The sequence below is a fragment of the Marmota monax genome, unplaced genomic scaffold, assembly GCF_021218885.2.
Source record: "Marmota monax isolate L192 unplaced genomic scaffold, Marmota_monax_Labrador192_F-V1.1 WCK01_AAM20220418_F8-fsc00021, whole genome shotgun sequence".
In the NCBI taxonomy this organism is placed as follows: domain Eukaryota; kingdom Metazoa; phylum Chordata; class Mammalia; order Rodentia; family Sciuridae; genus Marmota; species Marmota monax.
In genome coordinates this window covers 7253037-7271034 of record NW_026695228.1, presented here as the reverse complement: position 1 = coordinate 7271034, position 17998 = coordinate 7253037, and the positions used below count along the sequence as shown (strand labels likewise).

At 42.6% G+C, this 17998-nt stretch overlaps 2 protein-coding genes across 5 annotated transcripts in view; both read left to right on the top strand.

Annotated features, from left to right (window-relative positions):
- Positions 1-4464: 4464 nt before the first annotated feature.
- Positions 4465-13041, top strand: Tmppe (transmembrane protein with metallophosphoesterase domain). Of its 3 annotated transcripts, none has more exons than XM_058576803.1 (2): positions 4465-4604; positions 6696-13041. In XM_058576803.1, the coding sequence occupies exon 2, from the start codon at positions 6804-6806 to the stop codon at positions 8151-8153; it is 1350 nt and encodes a 449-aa protein (XP_058432786.1). In that variant the 5' UTR covers positions 4465-4604; positions 6696-6803; the 3' UTR covers positions 8154-13041. The 3 variants fall into 3 exon arrangements, with proteins under 3 accessions (XP_058432786.1, XP_046292955.1, XP_058432787.1); XM_046436999.2 differs by lacking the exon at positions 4465-4604 and adding an exon at positions 4795-4908; XM_058576804.1 differs by lacking the exon at positions 4465-4604 and adding an exon at positions 4916-5451.
- Glb1 (galactosidase beta 1) overlaps positions 4473-17998 on the top strand; it is a 91893-nt gene continuing 78367 nt past the window's right edge. Inside the window, exon 1 of one of the 2 annotated variants that reach the window (XM_046436998.2) lies at positions 4473-4604. In XM_046436998.2, the coding sequence (XP_046292954.1) occupies positions 4524-4604 (81 nt within the window). In that variant the 5' untranslated portion in view covers positions 4473-4523. The other variant, XM_058576802.1, reaches the window with a different exon arrangement.

Below are 17998 nucleotides of genomic sequence, written 5' to 3'. Positions count from 1 at the left end.
GTAGAAAAATGAAATGATAATACACATACACAATTCCCATCTATGTTTTTATCTTTAGATTCAACAAACTTACTTTCTTAAATTGGTATAAGTTTCTAAGTGCCATATCTGAATTTCTGTATTTATCTCATTGCACTGATCCACGGACCACCCTTTGAGTAGTACTGGTCTGTAATAGCACAAGTACCACATTTAGTTGTGTATGTGGCCATCTTTCTTACTAGAGATGAGTCTCTACATGGTAACATTGCATATACCCGGCAGCCTGCGGCAGGGGACTTTATATCTCATCATATTCTACACATGCATGTGAACAGGAGCTCAAAATAAAGGATAAGTGGAAGCACCGCCTTAGGAAAGTAACTCAGACTCTAAAGTCAGCAATGTGAACCAGACATGGAGGCACACTCCTGCAATCCCAGAAACTGAAAAGGCTGAGGCAGGAGGAGCAAAAGTTTAAGGTCAGCCTCAACAACTTAATGAGACCCTGCCTGAAAATTAAAAAAAAAAAAAAAAATTTCAACTACAATACAAAGCCAAGTACTAAGAGACCCTGCCTGAAAATTTTTTTAAAAATAATATATATATATATATATATTTAATATATATATTTTTAATAAATATATATTTTATATATATATATATATTTTTTTCCAACTACAATACAAAGCCAAGTACTAAAATCTCAGAAACAAACTACAATCTATATTCTCTTGGCAAGCTTTACTATAAAGGGCCAGATAATAAGTATTTTAGGTTTGTGGGCTCTGAAGTCTCATTGCATTGACTTGTCTGTGCCACTGTAGTGTGAATAAAGCCATATGCAGATAATTGGAGGCAGTCGTGTTCCAATAAAATTTTATTTATGAATACTGATATTTAAATGTCATATTTTTTTAAAAAATATCATATTTTAGCGGAGTATGGTGGTGCATACCTGTTATTTCAGCAATTCAGGAAGCCAAAGCAGGAGTATTGAAAGTTTGAGTCTAGTGGGCTGGGGCGGTGTGTAGCTCAGTGGTACAGCTTTTGCCTCCCACATGTGAAGCACTGGGTTTGATCCTCAGCACCACATAAAAATAAATAAATAAAGATATACTACAACTTAAAAAAAAAAAAAAGTTTGAGTCCAGCCTGGGAAACTCAGCAAAACCCTGTCTCAAAAAAGTAAAAAATAGCTGGGGCTGGGGGGCTCAGTGGTAGAGCGCTTGCCTAGCACATGTGAGGCCCTGGGTTTGATCCTCAGCACCACATAAAAATAAATAAATAAAGATATTGTCTCCAACTAAAAAATAAATATCTCAAAAAAAGTAAAAAATAAAAAAGATTGGGGATATAGCTTAGTGGTACGGTGCCCCTACATTCAAGTCCCAGTACTGGGGAAAATCCCAAATTTTCAGTCATAAGATGACTCTTTTGATTTGTTTTCATTCATCTAAAAAATGTAAAATCTATTCTTAGCATGGCAGACCATTCAAAAGCAGGCAGAAGGCTGGATTTCGTCCTCTGCTCTTTAGTTTGCCAACTCTGCTCAAAACCCTGTCCATCTCAGTTCAGCTAAACAAATCTATTGCACATTATTAATAACCTTGAGTCTATAGGCTGGGGAAGGTGGAAAAAGTTGAATTTGTTCTGTGCTAAAAATTTTTTTAGTTGTAAATGGACACAATATCTTTTTGTATACTTATTTATTTTTTAAATTTTTTTTAGTTACACACGGACACAATATCTTTTTTTTTCACTGTTATATATGGTTAATGATTCTTCGGACACAATATCTTTATTTTGTTTATTTTTATGTGGTGCTGAGGATCTAACCGAGCACTCTTTCACTGAGCCACAACCCCAGCCCCACTTATTCATTTTTTAAGGTGGTGCTGAGGATTGAACCCAGTGCCTCACATGTGTGAGACAAGCACTTTACCACTGAGTTACAGCCCCAGCTCTGTGCTAAAAATTTTTTAAACTTCATTTTGCAGTAATTTCAGACTAGAAAAAGGTTGGTGGGGCGAAGGGGGTGGGGCGGAAACAGTACAAAGAATCTCTTCACTGAGTCCCCAAATGTTAACATTTTCCACATTTACTTACCTTTCCTGCGTTCTTTTCATGTCTAGACTACCAACTCTTGAATCCTGTTTTCTCTTTCCACATTTTTAGTTTTGGGACTTTCTCTTTCCACATTTTTAGTTTTTTAGTTTTGGGACTGGTAGAGTCAGTTGCAAAGATCATGTCCTTTTGTTTCCAAACACCAAGAACATTCTCTAACATATCTACAGCATTGATCAAAATCAATACAAAACTACTATTTAATCTTTAGATTCTGGGCCATTATGGAGATGAGGGACATTAACATCGATGCATGATATTATCTGATCTACAAGTCTAATTCTGATTTCATCAACTGTCCCACTAATATCTTGTATTTGCCAACCATTGTCTCTGGTAACTCCCACCACCACCACCATTACCCAGTGAATTTGATGTTGTTATGTCTTTTTCACCAATGAAGAAACTACAGCTCAGAGAGATTATGCAACTTGTCCACAGTCAGATAAATGGTAAGTAGCAGAGGCAGAATTCTGACTGTTGCCTGTCCTGAAGTCCTTCCTCTTTTGGGGGCGGGGGGATGTTGGGAAGGAGTAGTTGGGATTGAACCCAGAAGTGCTTGACCACTAAGCTATATTCCCAGTCTTTTTTAATTTTAGTTTTATTTTGAGTCAGGGTCTTGCCAAGTTTCTCAGATTGGCCTTGAACTTTTTATTTTCCTGCCTCAGCCTCCTGAGTAGCTGGCTTTACAGGTGTGTGTCACCTTTCCCAGCAAACTCTTGCTCTTCAGTACTGGATTAGAATTGCAGAGTTAAGAAAGGACTTCACAGATCAAGGAGGGGGAGTTGGCATTATATGCATGAATAGAAGGAAAATCAGTGACTGATCCTGTCCTGGTCTCTCAAGGAAATGTCCAGTGGGAGAGGGCATGGGCAAACAGGAGGTTTGGATATGTTGTTATACAATATGAAAAAGGTTTTTTGCAACATCAAGAGATAAGCTAAGATTACTATTTTGACTCCTTAAAAAGTAAAAACTTTTTACTTATTAAAAAAAAAACTACTAGATACAAAAAGCAACACAAAACAAATACATGATATAAGGAGTTATACAAGGTGATGAGGCCTAGCAAGGGAAAGACAAAATAGGAAGGCCACATTGGAGACTTAATTGAGAAGAGAGCTCAGAGGAATCTAACTAAAGTCTGGTCAAGGGGAGAGTCTTTGTCAATAGCATAATTAGACCACACGTTTGTTTTTCAAAATAAAAAGTTAACAAAATAAAAAGTTAGACAATGACATCTAAAAGATTGGATTTTATGTTATGTAAGTTTTAACGCAATACAACTGGGAAAATTTAAATACATATACTTAAAAGCAATATCCCTAAAGTTTTCTTCCCTTAAGTTTTTTTTTTTTTAATTTTTTTTTTTTTAGTTGTTGACAGACTTTTATTTTTTTATTTATTTTTATGCGGTGCTGAGAATCGAACCCAGTGCTTCACACATGCCGGGCAAGTGCGCTTCCACTGAGCCCCAGTTGAAACTTGGGTAGTGAAAGAACAGTGGGATTTTCAAAGAGTGCAGGGAAACAACCAGGAAAAAGAGGGTAACTTTGCATTAAAGTCTGGAAGTTATCTGAGGCCCAGGACAAATTAGTTTACACCGAAACCTTTCTCCAAATGTAAAAATAGTGCTGTTCATGCCCATTTGACAGATCTGCCTACAACGCAGAGATGACAAGAGAACCAAATGCAAAACTGAAAGGTGGGAGGCACTGCTGCTCTCATCACTCAAAACTCCATGAAATAAACTGCAGACCCAACTGTTTTGGAGGTTGACATTAGAATAAATTTTGCCACAGCTGAATCACACTTCTAAATTTATCCGTAATTAGAGCAATGGTTCTCGAACTTCAGCATAGATCATAATGAGTTGGAGAGTATGTAAAATTAGAGATAGCTGGGTTTCATACCCCCACCCCACCCCACCCCAGTTTCTGATTCAGGGTTTTTTGGGAGGGGGCTCCAGAATTTGCATTTCTAATAAGTTCCAGGTGATGTCGATTTGGTTGGACCATAGACCACACTTCGAGAACCCGTGCTTTAGAGTTTTAGGATCGGAGTTAGGTTTAGTGTTATCAATTTCCCCCTTGAGTTCTCTCCAAGCCGCCAAGGGAAAAGGAGACCCCTTGGCAATGTCCAGCTCCCGGGAGCGTTATCAAGCTGTTGACAGTAGGGCCTCTCGATCGCCATTCCAAAGGGTTCTCCCCTAGGCCGTCACTAGCAAAAAACAGATAACCCTGCGCTGCAATCACGCGGGCGAGGGCTCTCCCTTTCACCTCAACCCCGGGCTCGGCTACCGCGGGGTGGAGCCGGGGGCGGAGCAGGCGAGGGGGCGGCGCCAGGCTGCGGGTCCTCAGCCAAGAAAGGCCGAGCGGCTGGCCCCGGCGCCGACTGCGGAGCTGAGAGGTTGGAGAATGGTTATGATCGGGGTCCTGGTTCGCATCCTCTCTTTGATGCTGGCGCCGCTGCTGCTGGGTTCTGCGGGCGGCTTGCTCGTAAGTCTGCGGGACTCCAGCGCTGGGACGCACTGCTGGGGGCAGGCTGATGGGAAGCCAGACTGAGGCCGTGGTCACCTCAGGTCCTGGCAAAGCCGGGAGCTTGAGACCCCGGAGTGTCCCGGAGCAGGCAGGCAACAGGCCGAGCTCAGGCAATGGACTGGCCTTCCTGTCGGGGGCGGGCCGGGCAGATCGGGCGGGGCGCGCGTCCTTCCCTGTAGCTGGGTCGCCTGTGTGTTCCGCTCGGACTGCTCCTTTTGCATGGACCTACTTCCCCATTTGTGTAACGAGGTGGGGAGATGAGGTGCGCCTAAACCTATTCAATTTCGGATTTCCAGGAGAGGGAATCCAAGTCGTGCGGGCTATTGGAGGGCTCAGTGGACTCCGGTTTGGTGCGCCCTCCCTTGCCTAGTTCCGTGCTCTGCGGAGCGCTCCGGAAGGAGATAAATGGGGTCAGGAGAGGCCCCCTCAAAGATGAACCTTGTAATGTTTTTCTGGAGGGTGATCTTCCTTTCAAACATCTGGTCTCCTCCTCGCCAATCCCCCGCCGCCTGCTATTGGGCATGGTGTTTCATCGCGTTCGTGGGACCCTTTTTCTTTAGGGTTTTGCAGGCCAGATTGAGGGTGGGAGGAGGCAGGCTGCAGGTGGGCACCAGCGTTGACAGATCGTGGTCAGAGAGGCTGTTGGGGCGTGGGGGCGTTCACCTGGGGAGCTCTGCGTCACATCTGCGGAAAGAGAGGGAGTAGTTTGGAACGCGCAATTGCCTCACTGCACGTTCAACAAATCAACTTCTGTTGGGTTCCTCCAGAGTTCAGGTGCATTGAGTCTGGGCACCTTTTAATACAGGTTGGTGGGATTTGAACCTGTTGACTTATGAGTTACACCCTTTGATAAAAGGCTATCAATACGCTCCCAGAACAAAGTTATTTATCTAAAACCAAGATGGAAAATCTTAAGTATTTGGAAAACAGCTGCTGAGAATATTTTCATTTTGGGAAAAGGTTGTCTCAAATTGGGTATTGGCAGCTGCTGCTCCCTCTCCATCTGTCTGTGGTTCTCCTGCCCCCATCTCTCTTGCCTCCCCCCCCTTATTAAACATTTTTTTTGTCATAATTGAAAGGTCTAGAGGAACTCTGAGGTTGGAGCTAGACAACTATAAGAAGCTGTTGAAGGTAGAACTGGGAAATAGTTCAGTGGCAGAATGGAGTGGGGGATGGGAGGAAGATCTTAACCAGTATCTGAAGAGGGGTAGATAAGGATTTGTGGATGAAGAACAGGTCTACAGAGCAGCCCTCTGGGTAATAGATCATCACTCTCCTAAAGCATCATTAAGTGGGTGGGGTGTACCCTGTCTGAGGCCCTCAAGGGGAGGCCAGCATCACCTCAGGAATTCTTAGGTGTCCCTTCTGGGCTTCTGTGTCTAGAGCTGAAGATTAGAGCCAGCAGCCTAGCTTTCCTTTATTGCCTTGTTTGCATTTATTGCTTTCAATGTCCTGGACAAAATTTGAAAATATTTATCAATTTCTTTTAGAAGTAACAAGACTATTACATAGTAATAAACATATTCTTATGAAAGATAATAGTATTTCTCAATATCAGGGTGCAGTCACATTGTTTTACATTCTGTGTCTTAATAAGAGACATTTTTAAATGTACTTCTGCATTTAGTCCATTACCATATGACATGTCATGTAGCTTCTAGAAAGCTCTACTGTATATGCATGACAGTGAGAATGGAAAAAGTGGTGATGGCTTAGTAGTAGTATGAAAATAGTGTCTGACTAAATGGATCTTCTGAGAGGGTGTCACTTGAGAACTGTTGATGTAGAATAATGTCTTTCTTATTTTAAAAAAATGTTCAAGCTTACTGTGGAGAAAGTTTAAACATACAGAACGCTGTGCAAAAATAAAAGCTGCCCATCATGTCACCATGCTGTGTGTTTGTATTTAAATAACAGTAGTGTAGTACCTGACTATTTGAGTGGCTTAGATTTGAGGCAGGTTGGGCAGATATTAGTGGCCATCGGGTTTTGAATGGGGATAAAGCGACTCTAATATCCCACAAAGCTGACACCAGTTCCTGGTTGCAGGCCGAGCTGACCTGGAAGCCTCTCGTTGGCCACTGTCCTTTCTAAGGAACTCGCCTTCCAGAGCCCGCCTGCACAGAACTGGTGGGGACTCTTCTAGGAGCAGAGAGAATGGCGCACTTCAGGCAGCTCTCCCTGGGCTCGAAGGCTGCCCTGGCTGCGGTCACTGTCTTCGTGTCCATGATCCTCTCCCGCTCCTATCTGGCACAGAGCCTGGAGCTCAGGGCCTGGCGATGGCTGTTCCGCCTGCAGCTTGCTCTCTTTGTCAACTCGCTCATGCTCATTGGTTCCCTCTACATCTGGCGTAGCACAGTGAGCAACCTCTGTCACTCCCCAGCAATGGAGTCCACCTGTTTCCAGCTTTGGAAACTGGTCGTGATGGTGTTTCTGGCCCTGGCCCATTCCAGTTTCTTCACCATGCTCTTTCTGGTGGCCGAGGAGCCCTATTTCTTTTCCCTGGCGGCCTATTCCTGCCTGGGTGCTTATATCATCATGGTTTTCTTCCTCTGCATCCTCAGCGGCATGGAGCAGGCCTACCAGCTCTTGGCCTGGCGCAGCGGTAGGATCGTGGGCAGCCTTGACAAGTCGAGGAAGCTGGTGCTCAGGCCTGCCCTGGCGGTGGTGGTGACTGCCGTGCTCAGCATGATGGGGCTCCTGAATGCTGCTAAGCCCCCAGCAGTGAAAACCGTGGAGCTGCCCATCCCTCAGCTGCCCCTGTCTATGAACAACCTCAAGATCGTGCTCCTCTCTGACATTCACTTGGGGCCCACAGTGGGCAGGACCAAGATGGAGATGTTTGTGAAGATGGTGAATGCATTGGAACCCGATGTCACGGTGATTGTGGGTGACCTCTCTGATTCAGAAGCCTCTGTCCTTCGGACGGCTGTTGCTCCTTTGGGCCAGCTTCATTCACGCCTTGGCACCTACTTTGTCACGGGCAATCATGAGTACTATACGTCGGATGTCAGCAACTGGTTTGCACTGCTGGAGTCCCTGCGTGTCCGGCCACTTCACAATGAGAATGTGAAGATTTCTGCCACGGGGGCCCAGCGTGGCGGTGGTGGTGGTGAAAGTGAAGACTGGATCTGCTTGGCCGGAGTGGATGATATCGAAGCAGACATTCTGCACTACTCTGGCCATGGCATGGATCTTGACAAGGCCCTGGGGGACTGCACCCCAGACCACACCATCATTTTGCTAGCTCACCAGCCCCTGGCTGCCAAGAGAGCCCTCCAGGCGCGGCCAGATATTAACCTGATCCTTTCTGGGCACACACATGCTGGGCAAATCTTCCCGTTGAACGTGGCAGCATATCTCCTGAACCCCTTCTTTGCAGGTCTCTACCAAGTGGCCCAGACTACGTTTGTATATGTCAGTCCAGGGACAGCCTACTATGGGATTCCCATGAGGCTGGGGAGCAGGGCAGAGATCACAGAGCTCATCTTGCAACAGGCTCCCTGAACCAGCCCTGCCCTCAGTACCCCTGCCCTCCCCTACCCTTCCCCCTCCGTCCCTCTTCAGAGTTATTTGCCAGCTTTACCCCTTCAGCCATGACAGCACCCCCTTGGTCACAAACCTAACATGAACAGTGATTTGTAGTGGGGTTGCCTGGCAAGTTCAGGCTGGTTTAATTCTTTAAGTGGCTACTTGCTTTTTGGTATGCACCTATGAGGCCACTTAGGACACCTATAAGAGGACATGCTTCTGTTTTCCAGTTGGTGTGAAGTGAAGTCCTCCTGCAGAGCTCACAGGGAAGAACCCCAATGTGGAGTTGCTCGTTTAGAACCTGAAAGGGGTAGGAGTGTGTCTTCCTCTTGGTGTTTTTTAAACCTTCTTTAGGACTTAGATCTAGAACCTTTCTAGAGGTGGTATTGGTAGGTAATGTGGGACAACAGGTAAGCTCGGAAGTCCCTTGGATTGCTGGAGAATATTGTCTTATTCTGCTGGGTTCTGACGGAATCAGCTTTATTGAGGGCATTAGCAAAAACTGCTGGAACACAGAGGGCCTCTCGTGTTCAGGTCTTGAGTAATGCCGTTCGTGCTCTTGGGTGGCCTGGGATGGGGGCTGCTTGAGCAAAAAAAAAAAAAAAAAAAGCTCTCTGGCAGGTGATGGTCATTCTGCTGCTTAGGACCTCGGGGTTTTACCTCCCTTGTCTTTTATACTTGGGTGAGGTAATTAGGGACAGGTGGCTTCTGTATTTATAGATGAGGAAACTAAGAGAAAGAGGCAAGGCACCCCAACATGACAAGGTATGTTGAAGGGCTGGGGACGTAGCTTACTGACATAGCGTTTGCCTAGTATATGCAGGGCCCTAGGAGAGATCCCCAACATCATGAAAAACAAAGACAGGTTGGAGACTTGGGGCTAGAAGCCAGGTCTGCCTCCTACTGAAAGTTCTTTCCACTGTCTGGTGGTTAAGTAGCTTTGTCATTATATTTGAGTATAGAGTCTCACACAGTTAACTGCAAAAGGAGAACAAACCAGAACCTGATGTTCCTTCAGAGTTATTTGCTGAAGTCTGACTTCAGTTTACCCACCACTACGTGGAACAGAGCCTACAAGGAAATTAGCTAGTTTGGGTGTAGGCTGTTAACATTTGAGGAAGAGTCAGGAAACTGGGGCCCCCTACTTCTCACCCCAGGTTGGGGTCTGACGAGAAGTTAAGGTTCACAATCCACCCATGGGGAAGTTGAAGCTTTCATGGGGTGTGGCAGGGCTCTATGCCTCTTGCAGGGCCTTTCCAGCTTCCCCTCCTGAGCCCTGGAGTTCAGGAACTGTTCTTCCTGGTGGGCAGATTCCAATCCACCTGTCTTGCCCCAGGAGAGCTGCCCTTAGACTCTGGCAACAGAAATAACAGGATCGTTCCTTAATGACTTCTAGACTCAGAAAAAGAAGTAGGGGTGACTGCCCTGGAGTGATTCCCAACCTCTTGGCCTAGACCTTGCCAGAAGAAATGAACCTTGGACTTTGGAATACCAATAAGCCCTCCTCTTAGAAAGGCTTGAGAAATCTGAGGGCTTGGGCTCAGTGTTAACTTCTGAGTAATTTTTAGACATGGGGCTGACAGGGAGCACAGACACACTCTGATGGGAGGGTCTCGCTCTCCTGCTCACTAGTGGGGCATCATAGGTCAGTGAGGTGACCTCACAGAACTGTGGCTTTCAAGATTGTTTCGTTGGGGTGGGAATCAAGACATGGTGCCTGAGTTCCGTGTAGCACTGTGCATAGTTATGTGAATATATTGACAACATGTGAGCTTGCTAAGGAACTATCCTGTGCACAGGTGCCCAGAGAATTTCTGGAGCAACTGATCCTGGGGAATGTGGGTGAATAGCATTCCACCTGTTACCAGGGCCCCGTGAGATGTTGCAGCAGCAACTCGTGGGAAGTCATCTTCCCCTCCCCATGTTAGTCTTCTTGTGTATGCTCTGCCTGGCAGATGGAGTGTCTTCACTTTTTCTTTGTTCTTCTGGGTTCTCCAGAACCCCATCCCTTGTTCCTGGGTAGCGAAGGCATCAAAAGTGAACCATCCCGTCAAGTTTAATAAATGTCTTTGAGGTGAAACTGATGGTTTTCTTATTTTTTTTCCCCCTGTATAGAATTTCAGAGCAATGGAAGGGACCCTGGAGAACCTTTTTATTTTATTTAACCCAGGGGTGCTTTACCACTGAGCTACATTCTCAGCCACCACCCTGTCCTTTTAAATTTTTTTATTTTGAGACCGGGTCCAAGTTGCTTAGGTCCTCGCTAAATTGCTGAAGCTGGCCTTGAACTTGGGATCCTTCTGTCTTAGCCTCCTAAGTTGCTGGGATTATAGGCATGTGCCACCACACTTGGCTGGAGAAGCTTTAAAAATAATAATAATAATAATAAAACAAACAAACAAAAAAAAAAACGTTTTACAAATGGTGGAATTCTAGGAATGGACACAGCACAGCACCCAGTTCCCTGACTCTCTTTGCAGGGTACCACTGCCAAGCCTGCCACACCTCCAACTGCTCTTCCGAATGTTCTCTCTCCTTTGTGACCCAGCCTCAGTTGGGGCATCATTCTTACTGCCTTTTTCAGTTCTCCTTTGTTTGAGATTGCACCTGACTAGGCTAGTTGTTGACATTTCATTCCTACCTTTTGGTTCTGTTGATAGCGACTGACTTCCCTGCTGAACTTGATATTTTGCTGGTTTCTTGATTTCTAGATCTTTCTCAAGTGCCCTGTGCTTGATGAAATCAGCCTTCATCAAGTTCTGTTGTTTATCTTGGATCCTTGTCTCTCTTGGATGTCATCATTTTGTGGTCTGTGTACCCTTCACCCACTCTGAACTCTTTGCTTGATGGATTGCTTTTCTATTAACAGAAAGGAAGTAAGGCCACCCTAGGAATCCAAGAAAAGGCATTAACATTCTCTTATTCTTGGTTTGTATTCCCTGACTTGGGGTAGGGGGGTAGGGGAGAGGATGTTCCCAGAAGAAATTTCTCTATTATTGTTCAGATGTGTCCCTGTTGCACCCTTTGTTCCCTCTGTTCAATGCACTGAATGGACTAGTTTTCTTCATGCTTGTGGCTGTGATGAAGAACCTTACTTGAAGCTTGATCATTCTGTTTTGTTTTTCTATTCATTAGATGCAAATTGAAATGTAATGCTTTTTATAATTAATAATAGCATGTGTTATATTGTTATAAAATACAAAAAATTAGGGCTGGGGATATAGCTCAGTTGGTAGAGTGCTTATTGCATGCACAAAGTCCTGGGTTCAATCCCCAGCACCCTCTTCCCCCATCACACACACACATACACACACACACACAAATATATATATATATATATAAAATTAATTCTGCCAACCATTTAAAACATCCATCCAGCCTTTTCTTCTTTGATTTGTTTTAAACTTTTTATTATGGGAATTCTCATGAAAGTAGAATAGCATACTGACATGTCCCTGTCACCCAGCATCAACATTGTGACTCTCCTGCCACTCTTTCCCATCTGCCCTTTTTCCACACTCTTTCATATTTCTTTTTTAGCATAAGCATATTAAGTCTTAGGAAACGTAATTTTTTTCCCCCATAAGCAATTCGGTATAAATCCTTTGCTTAAAAAGCATAACCATATGCCATTATGATATCCACTAAAAATAACAGTGGTTCATAAAATCATGTAATATCCAGGAGATTTGGAGCTAGAGAAGCCAGATCTTTTACCTCCCAGTAAAATATTGGAACTTTCCACTCTCCTTGAGATCAATTCTTCTCAATACTGTCAGATATATGCCTTCAAGTGGAATCTTGCTGGATCATAATGGCAATCATTCTGTTTTCATTTTTTGTGGACCCCCCTCCCCCCCCCCCGCCGCCATCCCATACTGCTTTCCAGAGCAGTTGCACCATTTTACAATCTCACCAACAATACATGGGGCCCCAGTTTCTCCACATCTTTGGTAACACTCATTTTCTGTTGCTTTTTTTTTTTTTTTATAGTGACCATCCTAATGAGTTGATATTGTGATTTAAAAAAAAAATTTTTTTTTTAGTTGAAGGACCTTTATTTATTTGTATGTGATGCTGAGAATTGAACCCAGTGCCTCACGCATGCTAGGCAAATGCTCTGACACTGAGTCACAACCCCAGCCCTTATATTGTGATTTTGATATGTGTGATGTAGAGCAGTTTTCACTGCCGATTGGCTTTTTTTTTTTTTTTGTACCAGGAATTGAACTTGGGGGCACTCAACCACTGAGCCATATCCCCAGCCTTATTTTATATTTTATTTAGAGACAAGGTCTCACTGAGTTGCTTAGTGCCTCATACTATCTTTGGAGAAATTTCTATTCAACCCTTTGCATATTTTCAAACCTGGTGGTTTTGCTTTTGAGTTGTAGGATTTCCTTATATATTCTGAGTATTTAGTCTATCAGATACTTGGTTTGCAGATATGTTATGCAATTCTGTGGGTTGCCTTGCCTTTTCACTGTTGATTTGTCTCTCTACCCCTAAAACCTAGGGGTGCTCTACCACTAAGCTATATCCCCAACCCCTTTCTTTTTTATTTTGAGACAGGGTCCCACAAAATCACCCAGTCTGACCTCAAACTTGTGATGCTCCTGCCTGAGCCTCCTGAGCAGCTAGGATTATAGACATTTGTCACTGCACTGGGCTTGAACTAATTTTGGATGTCCTTTCCCCATCAAATGATCTTGGCACCTTGGTTGATAATTGTTTGACTGTATATAAGAGTATTTACTTCTGGCCTCTGTTTTCATCCATTGTTTAGTCTGTAGGGCATTGACACTGTTTTTGATTACTGTAGCTTTGTAATATATTTTGAAATAAAGAAATATAAGTCTTCAGACTTTGTTCTTCTTTTTCAATATTGTCTTGCTCTTTGGGTTCTTTGAGATTCCATATGAATTTTAGGATGAGTTTTTCTACTTCTGCAAAAATGCCTTTGGAATTTTGATAGGGGCTGTGTTGACTCTGGATCATTTTAGATGATATGGTCATTGTAAATATATTAAGTCTTCCAATCCATGAAGACTGGAGTAGTGTTTTGTACTTTTCACTGTGTAAGTCTTTTGTCTCCTTGGTGAAGTTTATTCCTAAGTATTTTACCTTTTTTAAAATTTATTTTTATTTTTTTAAAATTCATTTCCTCTAGTAACTGGGGATTGAACCCAGGGGGAGCTCTATCACTGAAATACACCCACAGCCCTTGTTATTTTTTGAGACAGGTCTTGCTGAGTTGCTGTGGGCTAGCCTCCAACTTGGGATCCTCCTGCCTCAGCTGTGGAATAGCTCTGAATATAGGCGAGAGCCACACCCAAACTTCTTGATGCTTTTGCACATGGAATTGTTTTTTCTTATTTCCTTTTAGGATTGTTCAGTGTCAGGGTATAGAAATGCAACTAATTTCTGTGTTGATTTTTGTGTCCTTCTACTTTACTGAATTCATTTATTAGTCCTAGCAGGTTTTCTTTTTTCTTTTTTTTTTTTTTATGGAATCTTTACTGTTTTCTGTATGTAAGACCATGTGACATACAAAGAGGTAATTTTACTTGTTAGTTTGAATGCCCTTTTTTTTTTTGGTGTAGTTGGACACAATGCCTTTATTTTATTTACCTGTTTTTATGTGGTGCTGAGGATCAAACCCAGGGCCTCGCACATGCTAGGCAAGCTCTCTACCGCTGAGCCACAACCCCAATCCTTGAATGCCTTTTCTTTCTTTCTTGCCTAGGTGGTCTGTTTAGGACTTCTAGTCCTCTGATGAGTAGAAGTGGCAAAAACAGGCATCCTTGCCTTGTTCTGTTCTTATAGGAGGAGATTGCGCTCTTTCCCCATTGAGTGACTTTAAGCCTTTATTAGGTTGAGGTAGTTTTCTTCTTTTCCTGGTTTGTTTTGTTTATCATGAAAGGGTGTTGTGTCTTGCTGGGTGTGCTCTTTCTGGCTCAGCTGAGTTGATCCTGGTTTTGCCCTTCTTTCTGGTAATCCAGTGTATTACACGGATTGCTTTTTCATATGTTGAACCATTCTTGCATTCCAGGAGTAAATCCCATTTGATCATGGTATATATTCCTTTTTTTTTTAAACGTACCTTTATTTATTTTTGTGTGGTGCTGAGGATCAAACCCAGTGACTCACACATGCTAGACAAGTGCTCTACCAGTAAGCCATAACCCCAATCCATATTCCTTTTAATGTGCTGTTGTATTCAGTTTGCTAGTATTTTGTTGGGGATTTTTGCCTCAGTGTTCATTAGGGAGATTGGCCTGTGGTTTTCTTTGTCTTTTTTTGGCTTTGGTATTAGGACAAAATGGGCCTCATAGAATGAACTTGGAGGTGTCCTCTTCAGTTTTTTGGAAGATTTTCAGGAGAATTGAATTAATTATTTAAATGTTTGGTAGAATTCCCTAGTGACACCATCTGGTTCTGGGTTTCTCTTTGAGGTTTTTGGTTACTGATTCAATCTCCTTACTAGTTATTGCTGTGTTCACATTTTTTCTTTTTAAATTTTTTTTTTCTTTTTAATACTGGGGATGGAACCCAGGAGCACATTACCACTGAGCTACATTCTCAGTCCTTTTTATTTTTTGAGACAGAGTCTTGCTCAGCTGCTTAGGGGCTCACTAAGTTGCTGAGTCTGATCTTGAACTTGGAATCCTGCCTCAGCCTCCGGAGTTGCTCGGATTATAGGTGTGTGCCACCACACCTGGCTCTGCTCAGATTTTCTACTTCATGATTCAGTCTTGGTAGGTTGTGTGTTTCTAAAAGTGCATTCATCTCTTGTGGGTTACTCCAAATGTCAGCATATGGCTTCTCTTGGAATTCTCTTACAATGTTTTTTATTTCTATGGCATCAGTTGTAATGTCCGTCTTTCATTTCTGACATTTATTTTTATTAAACCATCTAGCTAAAGGTTTGTCAATTTTGTTGATCCCTAAAAAAATCCAACTTTTATTTTTTGCACAGGTTTTCTATTCCCTATTTCACTTACCTTTGCTCTAATCTTTTATTTCCTACCTTCGCCCAACTTTGTGTTTAGCTTGTTCTTTGTCTAATTTCTTGAGGAATTACAGTATTATATATAGTTCTTCTGTTTGAATCAGGATCTAAAAACAAGCTCCCTTTACTGTGTGCGACATATTTCTTAAGTCTCTAGTCTGTAACATTGCTTATTATGTTGCCCTTCTTTGTTCAAGTTATCCGGGTTGAATGTCTTGGAATTTCCTACATTTTATATTTGTGGTGGTTTGGGGGCATGTTCCCTCCCTCATGTTTTCTGTGGACAGGTGGAGCTAGCCCTCTGGAGAGGTTAGAGCGAGAGGCTGGATGGATTCAGGTTCAACTCTTTTGGTGGGAAGACATCATTGCCTGGGTGATGCTAAGACTGACCAGGAGTCATCAGCTCCATCTTGCCACTAGAAAGTTCCTCATCTTTCATCAGATGATGATTCAGCAGTCGTTGGTGATTGTTGCCTATAGTCATAATTTCATCAAGGGTCACAAAATGGCAGCTTTTCAATTCCATCGTTTCTTCTTTATTTACTAATTGTGGTTCTCCACTAAGAATTCCCCTGACCAGTTGGTTACTCAGCAAAAGTGTATAGCATAAGCAAGGTAGATAGATGCTAGATTCTTTCACTTTACTTTTGAGTTGTTAGAATCATGAGCTGATACCCCAGAAACCTTCCAGCATGACCAGTAAGCTTCTGTTTTGGGTAGGTGAGAATTTTATTATGAATGTGGATATTTTTAGTTTAGTTTTTTTTTTTTTTTTAATCAAAGAGGTCTTTTGATGCTCAAAATATCTCATCTTTACCAATTGGAGTCCCTTCAAACTGGCGTCTGTTAATTTGATGTGACCATATTTTTTAAAAAATATAATTTTGGACTTGTTCTGTACATATTCTGCTATAGTTTTAGATTAGTTTCATGAAGAAGTTGTCCTGGTTCCTTATAGTGAGAAATATTTAGAGATCACAGTTTAAGTGCTAGATTAGCAGCTGGGTTAGATCACTACTAGGTTAGATTGCTTAGATTAGCTTGTTCCTGGACAGTATTGTTTTTTAAGCTCTTGCCCTGGGTATTGCTAGGAAATAAAATACTTGTTTAGAAGGAGTGGGGGAAGCAAATGTTAAGTGCATTTTAGTATTTCCAATTCAAGTGGAAGATTACTAGGTTTTTTAAATAGACTTTTTAATGTTTTGAGCAGTTCTAGGTTCACAGCAAAACTCGGTGAAAAGTTGTAGATATTTCCTCTATACCCCCTGAATACAGGATTTTTTTCTTTTGGTTTCTTTTACACTGCAAATTTTGATTCCTGATAACCTGATGTAATTACCTTTTTTTTTTTTTTTTTTGTACCAGGGATTGACCTAGGAGTACTTTACCACTGAGATACATCCCCAGCCCTCTTTTTTATCTTTTATTGTGAGACAGCATCTTGCTAAATTACTAAGGGTCTTGTTAAGTTGCTTAGGGCCTCAGTAAGTTGCTGAGGTTGGCTTTGAACTTGCAATCCTCCTGTCTTAGGCTCCCGAGTTTCTGGGATTACAGGCGTGTGCTGCCATGCCCAGATGTAATTACTTATTTAGTGTATCCTACTACATATACTTTAGGTTGTAAGTAGCAATATCAACATTATCACTGAGATGAAGACTACTGAATGTAGTTTGTTTTGATTTTTTTTTTTTTTTGCCTGTATGATTTAAGCTGTACTTTTATCTATAGGCTAAAGAGTCAAAATTGTACTTCATATTCACTTGGAATATTTTTTTGGTATGGAAAATAAGGTCTATTTTTAACTTTTAAGAATTGTTTTAGGGCTGGGACTATATGTAACTCGGTGGCAGAGCACTTGTCTGTCACATGTGAGGCACTGGGTTAGATGCTTAGCACCACATAAAATAAAGGCATGCTGTCTGTCTATAACTACAAAAAAATTTTTTTAAAAATTGTTTTAGCTGGGCATGATGGCACACACCTATAATCCCAGCTACTAGGGAGGCTGAAGCAGGAGGATCAGGAGTTCAAGGCCAACCTGGGCAACATAGTGATATCCTGTCTCAATAAATAAATGTTTTATATTTTCAAATTTTATTTGTATAAAGCTATTTAATTTGAGATAAAGGGGAAGAATTAAATTTGTAAATGTCCATGAGTCCCAAAGGATTGGGAACCAGTTCAGAACTCGTCCTTCTCCATCTTTCATTGTCTTGTGTTGTTATTTACCCATCTTACCCACAGACTTTTGGAATGTGGAACAAAAACATTTTTGTCATAAGACAGGCATGAATAAATTGAATGGGTAAGCAGGTCACCTACAGACCCTCTCCCTGTCACTCTTTTTGGTACCAGAGATTGAACCCCAGGGGTGCTTTACCACTGAGCCACATCCCCAGCCCTTTTATATATTTTCTTAGAGACAGGGTCTCACTGAGTTACATAGTGCCTCGATAACTTGCTGAGGCTGGCTTTGAACTTGTAATCCTCCTGCCTCAGCCTCTGAGTCGCTGGGATTACATTTAAGCGCCACCGCCCTCGGCTTCCCTGTCACTCTTGACCATCACTGTGGTCTGTCTGTCTTGCCTCTCTAGGCTGTCTGAGGAGACATTTCTATTTCACTTGAATCTTTGAGAAGTCTGAGATCCCATGGTGTGGGATCTAGCCCTTCCCACTCCACTTCCCTCAGTTCCTCTTCCCTTAGCCGTGGGTGCAAGCCAAGGAAAAGGATTGGGTCTCTGCCACCATGGAGCCAAATAGCTCATGCCAGAAGTTCCCCAGGCTCTTGGGCTTCTGGGGTGAATGGAAA